Source organism: Vipera berus (assembly GCF_964194415.1).
Source record: "Vipera berus genome assembly, chromosome: 4".
NCBI classification, from domain to species: Eukaryota; Metazoa; Chordata; class Lepidosauria; order Squamata; family Viperidae; genus Vipera; species Vipera berus.
In genome coordinates this window covers 98,389,025-98,409,667 of record NC_138206.1, presented here as the reverse complement: position 1 = coordinate 98,409,667, position 20,643 = coordinate 98,389,025, and the positions used below count along the sequence as shown (strand labels likewise).

The following is a 20,643-nucleotide window of genomic DNA, read 5'->3' as shown; positions in this document are numbered from 1 at the left end:
TGGTGTTTTTACAGGCACATTTTGCAAACCATGTCTGATGTTGCATTCTGGACCTGGCAGCAGTTCTTTTTAATTGGACTCCAGCTCCTGGTCTGTTTCATATTTTCAGAGGAGTGGGCCGCTGCTGGATGCTTTTGGGGGAGCAGCTTTTGGTGGATGGTGCTGTTGGACACTTTTTTGCTACTGCTGGGGCTTCCATTGAGGCTGTGCTGCTGGAGTCCTTCCCCATTGTTTGGTTTCTTCCTGTATATCTGTGCTTTTGTTGGCCATTGTGGCTCAGGGATTTGAGTGGTAGCTGGGCAGATGAGGGCTATAGTAAGGTACAAGCTTCTATGGGCCCCCTTTCCCCCAGAGGTCAACTTGCCTACCCTGTGGGTACCCCTTAGAAAGAAGGAAGTAGGAAGCTGTACCTGTTTGTGGAGTCCTATTGTGAATAGGCCAATTCCTCCTCCTGGGAATGTTGATCTGTATGAATATGTGGTAATGTGTATTGAGTGTGAGATAGTGTGTAGGGAGATGGGGGCTGGGTACCCTGATGGTGCTGATTACTGGTGAAGTTATAGTACCTTCAGGTGCCCAGTTCCCCTCCCAAGGATGTCTGGTGAGGAAAATGGGAGGTTCCCAGTCCCTGGTCTTGGTGGACTTGGTTTTGGGCATCCTGGTAGTGATGTGCATGGGGAGGGGTGGTGGGAGACAGGGAGAAAGCCACTCTTGGAGAATGTGGAAGCATTGTCTTATACTGGTTTTGCAGTCCCCTCCTTGAACTCTATTCTGGTACACTGTCTGTAGACCTTCAGCAGAATGGGACAACTTGTGGCAGCCAACTCGCTGCAGCCAACTCACCACAACCAACTTCCACAACCAACTTCCACAACCAACTCACCATCGCCAACTCACTGCAGGACAATTTAACAAGTTAAAGGATATTTTAATTTTTGCCATTCACATTTCATTCTGTCCCTCCTTTTCATCCTTTCTTTAATGATCTATGCCACCATTTCTTTGATATTGGCGTAACTCTTGTCCTGCAGTGAATTGTCCTGTGATGAGTTAGCCATGGCAAGTTGTCCCACAATGAGTTGGCCATGGCAAATTGGCTGTGATGAGTTGGCCATGGTAAGTTGGTCATGGCAAGTTGGCTGTGGCAAATTGTCATAGACACACTTTCAGTGGCCCTGCCCACTGCTACTGAGCGCCAGGTCGGTCTGTAATAAGGCTTCCTTCATCAGCGACTTAATCATTGAGAGGGCATGTATTACCGAAACCTGACTAGGCCCAGGAATGGGAAGGTTAGCTTTTTCAGAAATATGCCCAGTAAGGTTTGGGATGTGGCTTCAACTGAAACTCTGGGCCAGGGGTGTGGATGTGGTGATTGTCATCCAGTAACTCCTTCACACCCTTGCACCAGGTTGGGCTCTAGGGACCAGCCTCGCTCCTGCAATGCATCCTCCCTGTCTGAGCTGGCTCTGGAGTTCATGGCCAACATGATGACCATGGGCCTATCCTAGGTCATTCAGAGCCAAACATGAGACAGTGGTCATACTTGGATCAGGTGTTCCTGTCAGAGCAGTGGCTATGTGATATGAAATGGGCAAATTCTTAGTGTCTCCTTTGTTATAGTCAGATGACCCCCTAATTTCCATGGGATTCCCTAGTGCCAGTATCCACTGCAGGAAGGCTGTACCCATTAGATTGGTTTGTTCCTGAAAATGATGAACCTGGATGACCTTTAGAGGGAGCTCAGGGCTGTTCCTGTTGGTCTGCTACATGATCCATCTGAAGACTTGGTTGTCACTTGAATAAGGGAACAGCTGAGACCTTGGATCAGATCATACCCATGCAACCTCTCTCTTCTCGGAGATCCCACCACTCCCTCTGATTTACAAAGGAATTGACGGGAGAAGAGATGTCTAGAGCATCGCTAGTACTCAACCAGTGGAAGAATTTGCCCAGCATCTGTCAGACAAAACTACTTGGATTTTTTTTTTTTGCTATATTTATAAGAAGAATGTAGTAAAGATGTAAAAGGTAGAAATCTTTTTTTTTTAGATAACGGGGCCCTAATCAGTGTAGCATTCCACCATCTGCCATCGTAAAATGAATTGGACTACAACTCAGGTTTCCACCGATAAATTTTTCTGATGCTCCAGCAACAAACAATGCTTGAGTTATTAATTACAGTATTACAATGGCTAGAAAATGTGTTACTTTGTTTGAGGGTATCTATGTATGAAGAGGGAAGAGGACATCTTGTACCATTGGCCCTTTTTCCTATCATTAATACTCTGGAAAGGCCAACATTTTATCACATTGGGGGCCGTTCAAGGTTTCAGTAAGAAACTGGTTGGCATCAAATATCTAGAGTACAGGAATGGTAATGTTTAAAATAAGAATACACTGAAGGACACGAAAGGCACTAGGAATAGTTATTTCAGCACTTTGCTCAACTCAGTTCCCTGGCATCAGAAGCCTCCTGTAACAGAATAAAAGTTTTAAGACCCACTGCCAGGGCAAGAGAGCCATGCTGGTCTCGAATGATACATGTGGTATAAGACGACATTGTCAGATCAGATTTGTAATTTTGTGGTCAATTAGCTGAGCACAATCTTCTTCCAAACTCTATGGATAGGACTCCTGACAGGAAATCCATAAGACCTGAACCCCTTGACACCAACTCCTTGGTTGTTAGATTGGAGAAAGCTTTGCTGCAGTAAATCACCTGCAAGATTGATGTCATTTTTATTGGCACAATAAAAATTGGTATTCTTACATGCTTTAGGATGCACAAGCTTTGACAAAGTGACAACTTTGTAGGTTGTTTGAGAAATTCCAGCAACCAGTCTAAGCCCTATAATAGGAGGTTTGGCATCATACATGCTAGACAGAGGGGAACAACTGAAAATGAAATTCTATTATGCATATTCTGAAATTGTTGGCTGATGTCAAAAGGTTTTATTTATTAACGATTTAACTTTAGCCTCTTCAACCTTATCTTTAAAATACTTTAAAAAGTATATGCATTAGAGGAAGAGTTGCGAGAGAAAGAACACCTAACTAATCAATTGTTCTTCATTGCTTGTGCAGGTTCCATTATTGTCTCCCTAGATCATTTCCAAGATTCAACAAATATATCAAGAACACAGTCTGTGTCTGTGGCACATTTCTCTCAGCCAGCAAACAAAAAAGTACAAGTAGTCCTTGACTTACGAGCACAATTGAGCCCAAAATTTGTGTTGCTAAGTGAGACATTTGTTAAGTGAGTTTTGCGCCATTTTGCGAACTTTCTGGCCACAGCGTAGTGAATCACTGCAGTTGTTAGGTTGGGAACACAGTTGTTAAGTGACTTTGGCTTCCCCATTGAATTGCTACTCTGAAGGTTGCAAAATGTGATTACATGACCCCGGGACATTGCAACTATCATAAATGTGAACCAGTTGCCAAGTGCCCAAATTTCAGTCATGTGACCATGGGGATGCTGCAGTGGTCGTAAGTGTGAAAAATGTCATAAGTCATTTTTTCCAGTATTGTAACTTTGAATGGTCCCTAAATGAACCATTGTAAGTTGGGAACTATTTGTATTGCGTACCTCAGGATTGTGCTCTCTGCTTTCTTATAGAAGAATGGTGCGGATAGTTCCATGTGCTATAAAATGCCATATTTTTAAGTCTCCTTCCCCCCCCCCATTGACAAATTTTCTTCTCACCCATTGCCAAACATTGCAAAACCCCCATGTCTGAAATTCTGTGCTCTATAGGAAACTCTTGCTACCAGCACCTAGTGTCCATCTAAGGCAGGGGTGTCAAACTCACGATGTCATGTGACGTGTTGTGACATATCGTGACTTTTTTGCCATTGCTGGCAATGGGGTGGGCGCGGTTTCACTATGATGCATCCGGCCCATGGGCCGGCAGTTTGACACCCCTGATCTAAGGGATAACACTGCTGTTTTATGCATTATCAGGCCTGTCTCAGCTTTGATATTCAGGAAAGAAAGACCCTCAACTCCATTTGTAGTGAAAGGTATACTTTTACTGAAGCCAAGTAGTTACAGTGTAGCAAAGCCAGATCTGAGGATTTCCTGCACAACCCCAGTAATTTTGCTTTCTCCTAGAGTTAGACCCTCCCCCCTTGGTCATCATGGTGGTGTCCAATAATGTTCAAATTAGGTGTTTTGGTAACAGTTCCACATTTTGGCATTTCTTTGGATGGACGTTTCGCATTCCATTCCCAGGCTTGGGTCCTTGGATCTCACCATTGTTGTCTCTGGATGGCACCTCTGGTTCCTGTTATTCCCTCCTTCCTATCTTCCCATTCTCCCTCCCCACATTTTATGACAGACTGAAATCAAAGCTAAGCAAAACAGTGCTGAAGCAGTTTGATGGCAGTTCCGACACACATAGTGCCTGGGGAATTCTGGGAGTTGAAGTCCACACATCTTAAAGTTGTTAAGCTTAAGAAACACTGTAAAGAATCCATGTGTTGAAGTGAACTTTGGATCTTGAAAGTGGATATGCCAGTGGATATTTTTAATCTCTAAAGCATTATAAGACTGTTGGTTAGCTTCCTGTCAAATCAACGCCCAGAAAGATTGAATCTGATGTAGACACTCATTAACTAAAACTAAAATCTAATGACAGAGTGTTTGCTGATAGACCTCCACACACACACACACACACACATATATATATATATATATATATATATATATATATATATATATATATATATATATATATATATATATATATATATATATATATATATATATATATATATATATATATATATATATATATATATATATATATATATATATATATATATATATATATATATATATATATATATATATATATATATATATATATATATATATATATATATATAACCGAGACAGGCATTTTTACAGAGGTGGTTATTGTCTTATTTGTCCAAATAAAATCCTTCCCCTATTTAAAGTAACAAGAGGTTCAGTGCAAACTGCACTGATGCCAGAATTTCATTTCAGTCTGTTTTCTGAGCTTTTGGTTTGCTTTTTCTTATTTTCATATTTATTAAGATAAAGAAAAAAGCCCATGGTTATAAACTGTAGAATAAATTATTCCTGGGTGTTGTAATACTTAGGGGAGCATGCATGAATAATTTCTTATTGTTTGCATTCTGCCTTATGGATGTAATGAGACTGCCTGCTGCTTTTTGTTAAAGTTTCTATTAATGCAGAACAAATATAGTAATATGTTCCTGATATCTCTGAAGTATTTAATATGGGGGAGAAATCCTAGAAATTACAGCTCTGTGTGCTTCACCTTTCAATGAAATGCACTGATTAAATTATGATTTGCTTCTGAATAAATACGGCTATAAAATTATTAAGACTTTTTAAGGCTTTCAAATATAGTACATGGATCCCAACAAATTGATTTATTTCATCTTTCTCCCAGTTGCTAATTATAAATATTACAGTCATATCTTGTAAACTCAGAATGTCTTCAAAAGATGGCAGGTAATTATCATTTTTAACAGTACAGAAGAAGAAAATAAATAGTAGGGAGTAGTCACAAAGATTTTATTTAATAGAAATTATTATTAAATTAAATCTAACATAGTTCTTGGCCTTCCTGCTGTGGGGGTATCTGTTGGAAGGCAAAAGGGTGTATCAAAAAGGCAAATGTGTTGGCCATAATGAATCCTTACCTTTTTTACGTCATCTCAGCTGCTCGATAATGTTCCTTTTTGTTGGTTTCACGGCACCCCCCCAGTAGTAGTAGTAGATGAGTGCTTGGATCTTCTCAAGCTTTTTTGGATCAATGACTAGAGCAAGGATGTCCAAGCATGCAATTTTAAGACCTGTGGACTTCAATTTCCAGAATTTTTCAGCCAGCATGGAAAATGATTAGTTTAGCTCTGTGTAGTTGTCCAGGACTTAACAAGGTATTGGTAGTAACATGAACCACACCGGAAGGACTTTCAGCGAGAGTAATAGCCAAATGAATATCTGTATCAGTTGTAAACAGCCAGATGCCCTGCAGATATTTGGAAGTCCAACTCTTACCGTTTATTGCTATTGGCCATAAAAGGTGAAATTAACAGGAGTTGAAGTCCCAAACACCTGGAGAATGCTACCTTGCCTGTCTCTGATCTGAGTTCTTGTTTCCTAAAATGGATCTTGCTTCTGAAGGCAATACATAGTCTTAGTTCTTGCCTGGATCTGTTTTTTTTAAATAATATTTTATTAATTTTCCAATTTTACATTTAAGTGTTTAAAAAGCAACGTGGTGGCTGGGTTAATCAATAGTTCAATAACAGATAAAATCTTTAGTACAAATCTCTGGTTACAACATCAAATATTTCCTCTCTTTTTCCCTTAATATCTACTATCTCATATTTAAGCTAATACAGTTCTTATTATGTCAACTAAGTAAAAACATCATTATTACATTTATCAATAAATTTTTAGCTTATACATATCTTAATTACTTTTACATTCAATCTTTATAAACAATCAATGTCCTGTTATTGATTTTTTCCAATTTTTAGTTTCCCATTCATATTCCAATTTAACATTTGATATTTATAATTTTCAGGCTTTAGGTAACCAAATTTTCCCTTATCTCTTGCACAAAGTATCCCTGGATTTCTTCTACAGTTACCCAGGACAACCAAATGGATGGAAGAACTCCAGATGCAGAGAGATACTTGAGGTTCACATACCTAGATGTAAAACAATGTATACAAATGCATTCCTGAAAGAATGGAACACATTGTCAGCCCCTCTTTCTTTCATATATATGTGTGTGCATGTGCATATATATTCATTTGTGTGAATATATAACCTCACCTTGGCAATAATAGAAACATCATGCCTAATAATTTTTTCTCCTTTGTTCTGTTAATGTTATTCATCAGCATGGTACAGGGCTGGCCTACACATTTTCAGAACAAATAACAATAGTTTAACAAGTTATGTGACAATTAAGAAAACATCTCAGCAGGAATTCAACTGGTACAGTAGTTGATAACTACTGGTAGTTGCCATCTGTAAGATTCTTGAACTCTCTTTCAGGATTTGCAGATGACAAGGACTGAGACAATAGACATCAATTACATCCAATGAATAGAATAGAATTGAATTGAATAGAATAGAATAGAATAGAATAGAATAGAATAGAATAGAATAGAATAGAATAGAATAATTTATTGGCCAAGTGTGATTGGACACACAAGGAATTTGTCTCCCACGCATAAGCTCTCAGTGTACATACAAGTAATAAGTAATAAATCATGATTATAATCATAAAATACAATAATAAATCATAAGATACAGCACTCAGTGATAGTCATAGGTGTTCTGAACCAGCCCTCTTCCGGCCTTGTAGTAAGGCAAACCCCTATTCAAACAGAAGAGACTGGAGAGCGTCCAAGGCTGAAAAGCGTTTGCCAAGATTTAATAGTCAATTAACAGAACAAGAAACAAAAACACAGGAACTTGAATCCTCAAGCGGAAGGGTTGCTTTCAGCAACCAGCCCCTCCCCAAACACTCCTTTTATTTAGAGTTCAGGGCGTGGTCTCCCTGTGCCTCCTCCCGAGGAGTCCCACAGCCTTTCTTTGTTTGTTCCTGCTCGACTGCCTCCTGCGTCGGGCGTCCTTGAACAGGGCCAGCTGTGGGTCATCATCCTCCGCACTATCGGGCTCACGCAGCTGAGAAGAGGTCCCCGGCTGAGGGCTCTGCAAAGCCTCCAAGCCATCATCAGCCGGTTCGTCTTCCACACCCTCCTCCTCCCCCTCATCTGAGTCATCCGATACATCTGAGCCGGGTGCCGAACCCACCGGCTGACCCTGAGTCACAACAATAGGATACTAAATAAAAGAAATCAACATAAATCATGAGATAAAAACAACAAAGTTATAGTCATAAGAAGCTAAGGAAATAGATAATAGGAAAGATGGGAAGGATAACAGTAATAGTAATGCAGCCCTACTAGGTGGTTTGACATCCCAGGGCATAAGACAGTGTTGTGGGAATTAGTTGTTTAGCAAAGTGATAGCGTGGGGGGAAAAAACTCTGTTTCTGTCTGGTTTTTTGGCATGCAATGCCCTATAATGTCATCTTGAGGGAAGAAGTTGAAGCAGTTTATGTCCAGGATGTGAGATAATGGTGAAATGAAACTGTATTTTGCATTATCAATCGATATCAAGTTTATTGGATGTTAGAAGAAGTTAAGCCAACTCCCCGCTCATTTGCAACTTTCTCTGCCAGTTTCACCAGAAAGTCAATGGGAAAGCCAGGAGGAGGGAAGATTGTAATCTGTGGCCACCTGCCAAGAGAACTCCCTTTTGTCTCTGGGTACTGGCTGAAAGAGCTGCTCAACAAGGGAAGCCGAACGCCTTCACTGGGGTGGAGATCTGAGCTCCATTCCTACCCCCTGCCAAAGGTGTTCCCTTTCACATCCTGAGGGATGAATTTCACTCAACCGCTTCATTCAGTGAACGAGATTCCAGTGCAAACTATGCCAGTTAAAGGAAGACTACCCATGAATTTAGAACTATTGTACACGTACTTATAATGGCAATTCTATGGGAAGGCTTGATTATACAAATTTATTCCAAAACTGTAACGGGCAGGAATTGGTGGTAGTTTTTTTTAAAATTAAATTTATTTTTCACATTTCTGAACTGCCCATCTCCCTCAAAGAGACAATACTTCCTTTCTTTCCTGGTGTAATTTTGTGGCTTCAGCTACATTTTCCCAGCTAGAATCATAGATGCAAGATTTAAAAATAAGAATAAGCAACGATTATTTAATAAAAATTTAAAATAAAGTATTTGCTATCATCTTTTATTGGAAAAAGTACAAAGAAGAGCAACTAGGATGATTTAAGGGCCTGGAGACAAAAACATATGAAAAACAGTTGCAGGAATTGGGTATGTCTAGAGAAAAGAAGGACTAGGGGTGACATAATAGCAGTATTCCAGTATTTGAGTGGCTGCCACAAAGAAGAGGGGTCAAATTATTTTCCAAAGCACCAGAGTGCAGGACAATAAACAATGGATGGAAACTAATCAAGGAGAGAAACAACTTGGAATTAAGGACAAACTTCCTAACAGTGAGGACAATTAACCAGTGGAACAGCTTGCCTTCAGAACTTGTAGGTGCTTCATCACTGGAGCTTTTGAAGAAAAGACTGGACAGCGACCTATCTGAAATGGTATAGGGTCCCCTGCTTGAGATGACCTTCAAGGTCCCTTTCAGCTCTGTTCTGATTGATTGATTGATTGGTCTCTAGGAGTAAAAAATAATAGGAGTCAATCTGCTATCTTGCTGAGGAGAGTTTTCATCAAAACTCAGATCTACTGCATGGGTAGGTACAGCTCTCCTTAAGTTGGAATGCTCTTGCCTTCCTTGCCTGGTGGTGTGGAATCGACAAAGTTATTTCACATTATTTATTTCCCTGTCAGTTATATGCTAATGTGTTTTACCCCACCTTATCCAAAGGTTTTACAGACATTGAAATAAAAATGAAATTGCTCACTTGGCAGAATCTTTTCTTTTGTCATTGAATAAGTTTCATAGTTTGTTGTTCCAACCCAAAAGTTGTGATTTAACTTTCTAAAGGGTTATATACTGGTACATTACTAGGCACAATCCCAGTTGAACAATTCTTTTGATTTACTTCAGAGCTCAGATTCTGAGACATGATCACATAACCATTGTTCTTTCAGGATCTAAGGGCTGATACCCCACTTGGTGATCTATGGCATCATGATTTTTGGGGGAGTAAACTCAGTAGCAATACAAGCCACAAATCTTACCGACCGCTTACTGTATTGACTTTCAGGTGAGACATTTCAGGCTACCTTAAATTTGCTTTTTTGTGTGGGGAGAGTCATTAATGGGGATAAAATTCACTGAGATGCTGTCTATTTAGTGAAATAAAAAGCCATTTAGTGTTCTAAATATAGATTGATTTTCCCATCTGGATATATATAATCTGTGACAACAATTTTGTGTTCCTCAACCGTGACCATTCTAGTATAGAATAACTTCTCTTGTTACAGTCAGAAACATCTCATAAGTAAAATTTGGGCCTCATTTCTAGATTCTTAAGAACCCGAAAAGTATACTGTGCTTGCTTCCACACCCATATTAGCAACATTTTAACACAACATGTAGTTTTATTAGTGCTTGCCTTTTTCTTTTGGCTGGAAGGCTGCCATTGTGTTATAGTCCTCATTGGAATATATGGTCCGCTATAGTACAGTCGCTGTCACATCCACATATTCAGAACCTCTTGGGGAAGAAGTGAGTAATCTCCAGCTTTCCTTTGTAAAACCATTGGGATAAGTCCCAATATAAGCATCTAACAAGGAAAGGTTACTTACCGGTATTTATATTTATGGCAGCATTTATAGTTATTTATAACTATAGCAGCATTTCCATTCAAAGTGCCATATTTCTATATATTGGATGGGGGCAAGGTTTCCACTTCTAGTTGGAGTTGCCAAGGATTAAACCTGAGACCTTTGGCATGCAGGACACATGGTGTACCATTTATGTATTCAGTTGGCTTCAAAACCATTCTTCTTGATTGCTAGTATTTTAATGTTGCCCTAACAGTGGTACTAACTAACAGTGGCTCAGAAACTGTTCTGGAACTCAGGTTGAATCACTGGTTGGGGAAGAAGAAAAGAAAAGGAGAAAGCATGTGAAAAAGAAGAAAGGAACAAAAACTCTTAAAAGGATCTTCTATTTCTGGGTTGAGAAGAACCTGTTTCCTTACTCTCTGATGCTTCACAGCCCTGGGTGCTAGTTGCTAGGCCAAGTGATAAGATGCCTGCTTTTTGCATCCCTGTTTGTCACTTTCCTTCAATATCTCCTCTCTATACTAAGTTACCGTACACAGGCACTGCCATCTCTGTGCACCTAAAACACACTTATGGATTATTTTAACATATTCTAATTTCATTTATTCCTATTTTTAACTTCACTGTTTTCTTTTTGTCTTCCCTTGCATAGGATTAATTACCTTTTAGCTGGAGGCTTCCACCCATTGGGCTTTCATATCATCAATATAATACTCCATTGTATTATTTCTGTCTTAATTGTTGATGTCTTCTCAATATTATTGGGTGGGCTGCACTACACCAATAAAGGAAGAAGGCTCAACTTTGTCCCCAAATCCTCCCTCCTAGCGGCTTTGCTGTTTGCCGTACATCCTGTGCACACTGAATGTGTAAGTACCTAATGACTCAGGTGTTAAGAAGTGCTCAGAAATGTCAGGGTTCCGTCATCTAATCTTTTGTATTCTTGCAAGTTACCTTTCTTATATGCACTCCTCCATTTGTGTGTCTGTCTACAACATACCTGATTTTATGTTGCCACCTCTCTTTGCTTGTATGTCCTGCTCTGGTATATTATAATCCCTCAGAGAGATTTTGGTTTCAAAAGATGCCGATAATTTATATAATTATTTATTTTTAAAGTGTATCTTGATTGGCATAAAGATTGCATGGTGTGTCCATAATTGGGGAGATTGATGATAGCATTTTGCTAGGAGAAAGTGTAAGTACTTGTATGGCAGAATCCCTAGTTTTTATGAATTCTTGGTAGTCAATCTCCTACCTAAACACCCCCAAAATGTGCTGCATTGGATATATCCAATGTCTTTCTTGAAACAAATTTCTCAGGAACAGTTCATATGATCTTTATGTGGTTCAGGCAGAAGCAGCCCATTGTGATCCGTTTCTTCAAAGCCAAAGCCAGTTATGGGTTCTCCGAGGAGCAAGATGGTACTCAGATTTTAATATTGGGATAGCAGCCGGGGGCCTATGGTTATTTTTCCATATCATATGAAGAGGATAGCCATTCAGTGCACGTCTGAACAGAGACTTAATCTGATGCCACCATTCAGTTGTTAGTTGAGTAGTCCTTGGATGGTGACAGTTGTTTATACTAAGCAATATTTGGGGCTGATTTCACATTTGGAACATGCCAATGAAGATAGGTGTTTCCATAAAACTGAGGTAAGATAGGGAGCCAATGGTGTCTGGTTATGTTGGTGTCGAGACACCATTTTGCCTATCCTTGCTTACCCTATCAGCCAGTTAACAGATGTTTTTGGGTTTGACATTTGAAACTATCCTGAAGTAATAATACATTTCAAAATTTTACATATGATCTAGTCTTCTCTGTGACTGCCCCTTACAAATGTGAATCAATGTCTTGCTATGAAATGGTTTGCTTTTGTTTTTTTAATGACAACTACATCTGAAATTGGTTCTGCTCAAAGGGGTAGGTAGAGTGTTGATCTCTTATTTGAGAAAGCACAGTGATTCTGAAACCTGCAACTCTTGGGTGTGCAAATCAGATGAAGTTCCAGCGGTTAAACAGTGGTTTACACATAAATCCCTCAGTCAATCTAGGAGGTCAAGGAGTAAAATTAGAGAGAGAGATAACCAAGAGGGCACATTTGTTCTTGAGGCTACATGTGAGTCCCATACATATTAGTACCACACTACAGGGTTTGGGTGATAGACCTATGCTTTTTTGGGTTTTGCGAGATTCCATTTTTCCTTGGAATTGAATTGGCTATTTGACTATTTTACGATACACGTGGGGGGAAAAACATTCACAGACATTGATGTCTCCTGAATGCTCCCTTGTGTCCTCCAGGCTGTTTTTCAGAAGTATAGGAAATGGCCAAAGAAGGGTGGGTTGTGGGCCATAAAGAAGTTCCAGTCTTCCAGTGGACCTGAAGGCTACTCCATCTCTGAACTCATGGTTCCCTGCCTTGAGTCTTTTGAAGGGAAAACGTCATGGCTTCTCAGAATATTGTTGAGAGGAAGGATTTGTCTCTCTCTGTGATAGCTGACTATAGTTAGGCTACACAATTCCATCATTCTATGCCTTGTGATAGCTTAAATGGCTGTAAGTGCATTTACGCTATTATTTGTTGATATTGTATGGGGCACTAGAAAATAGTTTTAAAGGGGATGTGGGATAGGTTTTCTAAAAAAAATCCTAGGAAAAATCAATGGTAAGTTGTTATGATCATTTTGTCATCCATTGAAAATGTTTCTGACGTCCTTGAATAGCCATTCACAACCTAGATTCCCCACCCCCTCCCATGTTAGTAGAGAAATTTGGGGAGCTGAAGAATACATTTGGATATAGCCCCAATTGGAGAAGACTAACTCAGAGAATAAGCAAGCTTATTAACTCACTTACTCTGAGAGCAAATTCCTGCAAAGGAAGGAAGTTGGGCTAGATGGTCTCTAAGGAATCCTCCGGGCCTTTTATTCTATGAATCTGAGTTTGGTCTTCAAAAACTACAGGAAGTCCTCAACTTATGACCTCAATGGAGCCCAAAATTTCTGTTGTTAAGTGATACATTTGTTAAGTGAGTTTTTCCGCATTTTATGCCTTTTCTTGTCATAGTTGTTAAGTGAATTACTTCACTTGATAAGTTAGTAACCCAGTTGTTAAGTGAATCTGCAATTGGCTTTGCTTGTCAGAAGGTCATAAAAGGTGATCAGTGAACCTTGGGCCATAGCAAAGGTCATAAATATGAACCAATTGCCAAGCATCTGAATTTTGATCACATGATTATGGGGATGCTGCAATGATCATGACTGTGAAAAATGGTCATAGGCAGGGCTTTTTTTGTCATAGAACGCTCCAGAACGGAGTTCCAGCACCTTTTTTCGATGGATTTTCCAGAGTTGCATTCTTTTCCTATTATTTCCCTTCCTATCCGCATTTGTTTTTTAAAATGCCCTGCTGGCGGTACGGTGCAAGCGGGGTCCCCTCCGGCACTGTCTGCCTCTTCTAGGAGGAGCCATGAGGTGCCGGAACACCACAGCCAGAGCATGGCTTGATTGGCTGGGTCAGATCACGTGGTGTGGAAGCCGATGGTGGTGGTAGGAGACACATAAACATGGAGGCCATCTTTCACAAGAGGGTGAGCGAGCCTTTTGCCTTCCCTTACAGATGGTGGATGTGAGGTTAAAAAGAAGCAAAGTGAGAGGAAAGAAAGGGGGCCTGACAGTGAAACTTTGCTGTTTCAATTCCTTGGGTAGTTCAAAGGCTGGGATGTCTACGAAAATCTCTTTTTAGTCTTTTATATTTTATATTCAAACTGCAGAGGGGAAGAATAAGAACAAAGCCAATGTCTTGTGATTTGGATGTATTAATAATAATAATAATATATATTAATTATCTATTGGTTAGATGTAAAGATAGACCTACAGTATGAGGTTTAATCAGATCTATTTATTAAATTGGGTTTAACTTAAAGGTAAATTAAAAGTAATCTGACAAAGTTTCAACTTTAATTTGTTTCAAGTCAATATCCATATTAAATTCCAAATATAATTTTTTCCACTTTGTTTGACAACTTCTTAAAAATAATTCAATCTTTTACAAGGAACCAATTTTTGTTTTATTGGGCCAATTTCATTCCACATAGAAAGCTGACATTTCCACTCATTAAACTAAATGGGTATGCCAATGGTAAATGTCCCAAAAGATTAATAAAATGCCTTCTTGTAATTTAAAGCCACACAGTGCATGGTAACTTTAATAGTATTATCCTGAACAAAATCCTAGTCTTTTAGATACACTAAAAATTGAAGGGTTTTTTTTTTCAACTACAAAGGTAAACCTTGTAGGGTAGACAAGGTGGGTTGTATGACGTATGTGAGTTCTGGCACCTTTTTTAATATATACTGTATAAAAAGCACTGGTCATAGGTCACTTTTTTCAGTGCCATTGTAACTTTGTCACTAAATGAACTGTTGTAAGTTGAGGACTACCTGTATTACAGTGTATAATCATTCTTGAGAAACTACCATGTTTCCCCCGAAAGTAAGACCTACCCTGAAAATAAGCCCTAGCTTGATTTTTGGGGTGGTCCTAATATAAGCCCTACCCCCAAAATAAGCCCTAGTTTTGGGGTGAGGCGCATGCCTAACAATCAAGCTGGTGTGGAACTTACCACTGCAGCCAGGCTCCTATGGATCAACACTTGCCTTGCTGGCCCACTTCTTCTGTGGTCGAAGGAGCAGCTTCATTCTGCAGCTGAGAACGGAGCTCAGGCCTGCACTTTGCAGTCAGAGGCCGTTCTGGAAGGCCTCTGCAGCCGTGAACCGAGCTATCGATTCAATCCATAGTTCGGTTCTCGACTGCAGAGGCCTTTCTTCAGCCGCAGAATAAGTGGGCTGACTGGGCAGGGCTGTCGGTGCCATCGCCATGAGGTGAATGGAAAAGACACCCCCTAGTGCTTCTTGGAGGCAAAAGAAAAAATAAGACCGGGTCTTATTTTCGGGGAAACACAGTATTACAAAAAGATATGCCTATTATTTTTACTATGTACGCACAAACACACACATACATAGACACAAACATTTGAAAATGATATATAGGTTTCTTGCAGACATTTGCTAAGGATAATTAAATGAAAACATATTTAATGTTGAAATTGTGAGGCTTCTCTAATATTGGATTAGTTGGTATACATCTTTGATTAAAAACAAACTCATTTTCACACTTCACTGCATATTTGAGAGGAAGAGGCATAGATCACTTAGATTGGTATATGAAATTTAACATGGAACCCCAAAGCGTTTCATAGTTGCAGAAGTCCCTGGATTTTGCAAATTGTTGAATCTTCTGTCCTTCTTATGAGAATAGTTGAATTCTAGTTAGGATCACCTAGTGAAGTGGGAGGGGACAAAGCATTTCATTAAGTCATACTGAAACGAAAAGGTTCTCAGTCTTGAGAGCTCTGATTAAATTGGGAAAACTCTGCCCAAAATTCTGGTGTGGATGGTTGCATTAATTTAAAAGACTGTTGTTGTCTCAATGGTGTGTAAGAGGCTCATTTACTACGCTAAACTCTTCTTTGTTTCCTTATTAAGATTGCAGGGATCGTTGGCAGAGCAGACCTCTTGTGTGCCCTATTCTTTTTGTTATCTTTTCTTGGCTACTGCAAAGCATTTAAAGAGAGTAAGTACTTTTCCTCCTGAATATTTTTGGGTAAGCTATGCCATTTGATGATAAACATCAACATAATGCCTGAATTTGAAGACTCAGGAATAGTTTCTTTTCAGAACTCAGCATGTCCAAAATGTTACTTTGTCTATCTCACCTGTGTTCCCAACTCACCTGCATATGAGTTAACAATATTTTAACTGGAGACACCCTTGATTTTTCAATGACTGGTTGGAAGAATCGTGGAAATTTGGGCAACAAGGAGTCAAAAAAATTGCACTATTATGCACAGAAATTTCCTGTGATTTTTCAGAACTTATGCTGCAACATAAGTTTTACTTTGTTTGGGGAAAACTTCAGTTTTGCTTTTATTTTCACACTTGAGTCAATTTAATAATTGTCCCAGTGCCATTTTCTGGGCAGGCTCATAGAAACATTTTACCATTTCTTTCTTCTGGATGTTTTTTTTTATTATTTCCAGTCTAGCATACAGTCTTGGAATAGCAACAAATGTTAACCAGGTCTAAATCTGCTTAGTTTCCAAACATAGACAAAACCCACCACTTCTCCATGCTGATACTCTTTTAAAGAAGCTAACTAACTCTGGGAATACTTGTGTACATGCCTTTAGAGTGGTGTGTGTGTGTGTGTGTGTCCAATTTTAGCAACTTTAAGACTTGCAGACTTAATTCTCCATGCAGACTGGGGAATTTTGGGAGTTGAAGTCCATAAGTCTTAAAGTTGCAAAGGTTGTACACTCCTGCTTTAAACTTCCACATATATGTGTGTGTGTGTGTGTGTGTGTCCAATTTTAGCAACTTTAAGACTTGCAGACTTAATTCTCCATGCAGACTGGGGAATTTTGGGAGTTGAAGTCCATAAGTCTTAAAGTTGCAAAGGTTGTACACTCCTGCTTTAAACTTCCACATATATGTGTGTGTGTGTGTGTGTGTGTGTGTAAAGGTAAAGGTTCCCCCGCACATGCGGGCTAGTCGTTTCCAACTCTAGGGGCCGGTGCTCATCTCCGTTTCAAAGCCGAGGACATCTCCATGGTCATGTGGCTGGCATGACTAGACGCCAAAGGCGCACGGAACGCTGTTACCTTCCCACCGTAGTGGTCCCTATTTTTCTACTTGCATTTTTACGTGCTTTTGAACTGCTAGGTTGGCAGAAGCTGGGACGAGTAACAGGCGCTCACTCTGCTACGCGGCACTCGGGATTCGACCCGCCAAACTGCCGACCTTCTGATCGACAAGCTCAGCGTCCTAACCCACTGAGCCACCGCGTCCCATATATATATATATATATATAGCCTACATTTTATGTACCCATGGATTATATGGTATACATATGATATTGTGTACTAACACTTAGTTAAGATGTCTTAGGCTTCTTTGAGCTTTCCTGTTCTGTGTTTTCTGACTCATCTCCTTGCCTAGAAAATAAATGTTGGGTTCAGACTTGGTGCTAGGAAAGACAGGAATCCCTGACTTTGCTACCTCTTTTATTATTTGGAGGAAGGTGGGCTACCCAATGTCTTATTTCCAGTTTTTCACACAACAATTAGGCTTCAGCTGTAGTTAGTGTTAATGCTTAAGCAGGATCAAAGCAGCCTTTGATGTCTACCTCAGCCTCTTTCCATTCCCTCTTTCCCTTACCTGTGCAAGGACTCAAATGAAAGACAAACTCCTGCAGCATTTTAATACTGATGCTAGCAGAGGAAGCTATGACTGTGATAGCTCCCTCTAGCAATCAAAAATTATGCTGCCCTTTTTTTCCTTTCAAACAGGGAAGAAGCAACTGGCTTCAGTTTTGCGCTTCCAAAGAAAAATAGGATGCAACATTATTTTCATTAGGAGGAGCGAGGCTACCAAATAGACTAGTACTTGTTCATGTTAATGAAAGAAAAACTTTCATTCTTTTTTTAAATTGTTGTTATAACATGGCCCAAATAATAACATCTTAAAATAACATAATGTTATAAAAGGACATTAAAATGGAATGAAAAATCAAAGTGATACATAAATGACCACATTTTTTTAGCATGATCTTTAGCACGCTGGTAAAGGATCAGGGTGGTCCTCATGTGCCCCACTCTTTCTGCTTACCCTATTGTCAAGCCAGAAGGATTAAAAAATATCTAACTCTTTTTTTTAAAAAAAACAACAAGTAAAATACAATCACAATTAAGACCAGAATTTCTTTTGTTAAACAAGATGATTGTTAAATGAGTTGCACCCCATTTTACGACCTTTTTGCCATGATTGTTAAGTAAATTAGTGCAATTGTTAAGCTAATCATGAGGCGAACTCAGCTTGTACCATTGACTTTGCTTGTAGAAGTCAGCTGGGAAGGTTGCAAATGGGGACATTACAGGTGTCATAAATACATGTCAGTTGCCAAGCATCTAAATTTTGATCATGTGACTGCAACACTTGTAAGTCACATTTTTTCATTGTAGTTGTAGCTTTAAATGGTCTCTATATGGATGGTTATAAATTGAGAACTATCTGTATTTAATCAGTCTCTTTAGACTGCAAGTTACAGACTTTCAACATAGTAAAAAGCTTCAGGTATAGATGTTCAGCCGAGCTTGCAATCTAAATAGACCTCTGTCTCAGGACGACTTCATTGAAACATAAAGTGAATGTATAAACTTCACAATCTTACAGTATGAACATAATCAAATTCTGTAAACTAGATTCTCTTCTATAAAATGACAGAAGCGCTTGTGAGCATTGTATCTTTTGGAACAGGAGTCAAATGCTTGCTGCAAATCTTTGGCATACATCAAGCTTGCGACCATCTGCTGAGGGTGGCAGAATGCCTTCCCACAATATGGTGTACCAGTTTAAACTAGGTTCAGGTGCCAACCACAAATGAGTTCCATTCTCTGACAGGAGATCATGGTGGGAGAAACAGCATAGTTGTAGAATGTGTGCTTCATTAAACTGATTAACACACTTGGCATCTGTGTATCTTTGGAGTCATAATTGGCACTTCTTCTTGTTGCTTTACATTTTCGAGGATTGAGACGCGAAAGCTACATTTATTGTTTTTGAGTGCTGCAACCTAAATCTTGGGTTTTTATAGAATATCAGGATCAATGTGTTGTCATTATCTTCCTTGCTTACTTATTAAGATGGTGGTAAGTGAATATAGATCAGGTGGGTTTGCTTAGGAAGACACTTCAGAAGTTACAAATCCATTCCACAGAAGTAGCCAAGTCAGGAACTGTGGCTGTTTTTAAAAGAAATTTTAAAACAAGCCAACGTGTTGTCTACTTGGGTTGAAAATATTAAGTACATAACAAGAGAACCATATCCTTTAGACATTTAGTTTACAAAACGAAAACATTTTTTTATTCTTTTGAGCCCTTTTAAATTAATAAAAAGGTAAAAATAAAACAAAGATGTAATAAATCCATACACGCTCTCAAAGAAAAGAAAAAACACATTGAAAGTGCTTTTTAAAACACGTGAAAATTGAAAAATATACAAAGAAAAAACATCATTTTAATGGTAAATAATTACAACTCTATATATTGTTATATTTTGCAATCATAACTACCTGTGTTAATTCTCTACAGATCTGTATAGATTGTCAGTTTTTTCTCTTTTGTCTTTTCTTTTAAAATTGATAGATAAAGAAGGATCCCAGTTCTCCATCAGTTGGGTTTTGTTGAGTGTTCTCCTTGGCACCATGGCAATGCTGTGCAAAGAACAAGGAGTTACAATACTGGTAATTTTAACATTTCTTGGCAACTCAGTTCAGTGCTAACTACAGTGTTGTACAGAAAGACGCATTTCCTGTGTTTCAATATTACTCAGGATTTCTTACAATTTCAGCAACTTTCTTTTGCTATGAACATTTTCAAAGGGTGCATTGCTACTTCCCTTTATTCATTATTATCCTTGCTGTCGTGAATCACCAGACACTGTACTAAACCATAATTTGATTTAATCATGGGTTGGCTATATTGGTAAAGATTTGGGTTTTCTGGAAAATAATGGACATTTTCCTGTGCATATTAATATGATTCCAATAGTGCATTCATTTCATGATCTGTAGCTTGCAGAAATATTTGAGTTACATGATTTGAAGTGAAAAAATAATAATTTAAGTTTATTATGAGATTTGAGCATTGCATATCAAAAACTGTAAAAGTTTTGATATATGTGAAGAAAAATGTTTTTCTTAGGATGTTGAGCAGTAAATTATAAAACATCATATAGCCTAGAAAGTACCAAACTTGCATTGTAGGAAATACCTATAACTCTATTATCATATTAGTATGCTGTGATATAAATGATTTATAAGTCACAAATGACTGGATTCATCTATCAGTTTTGTGTGTCTGTGTGCATTAGTCTTCCATTATTTAGTATTTTTCAACAATGCCAGCATCAATTTCCAGATTGATCCAGAATTCAGAATCAGCAGTTACTGGGTAATCCAAAGCATTCACAAGAATTATGGATTTATTGTATATTTTAATCAGTTTAAAATAGCAACTCTGTGTAGCTAAGATAGAGTTAAAAACACACAATATAAAATAACAATATAATAAACACATAATGGCAATTGAGCACAACACCAATCAACAGTAAATCAGCGTCACCTCACAGGCTCAACTAACCTCCTGACCCCCATT

General features: G+C 38.8%; 1 protein-coding gene across 1 annotated transcript in view; it reads left to right on the top strand.

Annotated features, from left to right (window-relative positions):
• The window catches only part of TMTC4 (transmembrane O-mannosyltransferase targeting cadherins 4), a 61,251-nt gene that overhangs the window by 15,390 nt on the left and 25,218 nt on the right, over window positions 1–20,643 (top strand). The window contains exons 3-6 of the mRNA XM_081326762.1: window positions 9,722–9,837; window positions 11,016–11,232; window positions 15,917–16,004; window positions 19,633–19,730. Of these exons, the coding sequence (XP_081182888.1) occupies window positions 9,722–9,837; window positions 11,016–11,232; window positions 15,917–16,004; window positions 19,633–19,730 (519 nt within the window). The remainder of the gene's footprint in view (window positions 1–9,721; window positions 9,838–11,015; window positions 11,233–15,916; window positions 16,005–19,632; window positions 19,731–20,643) is intronic.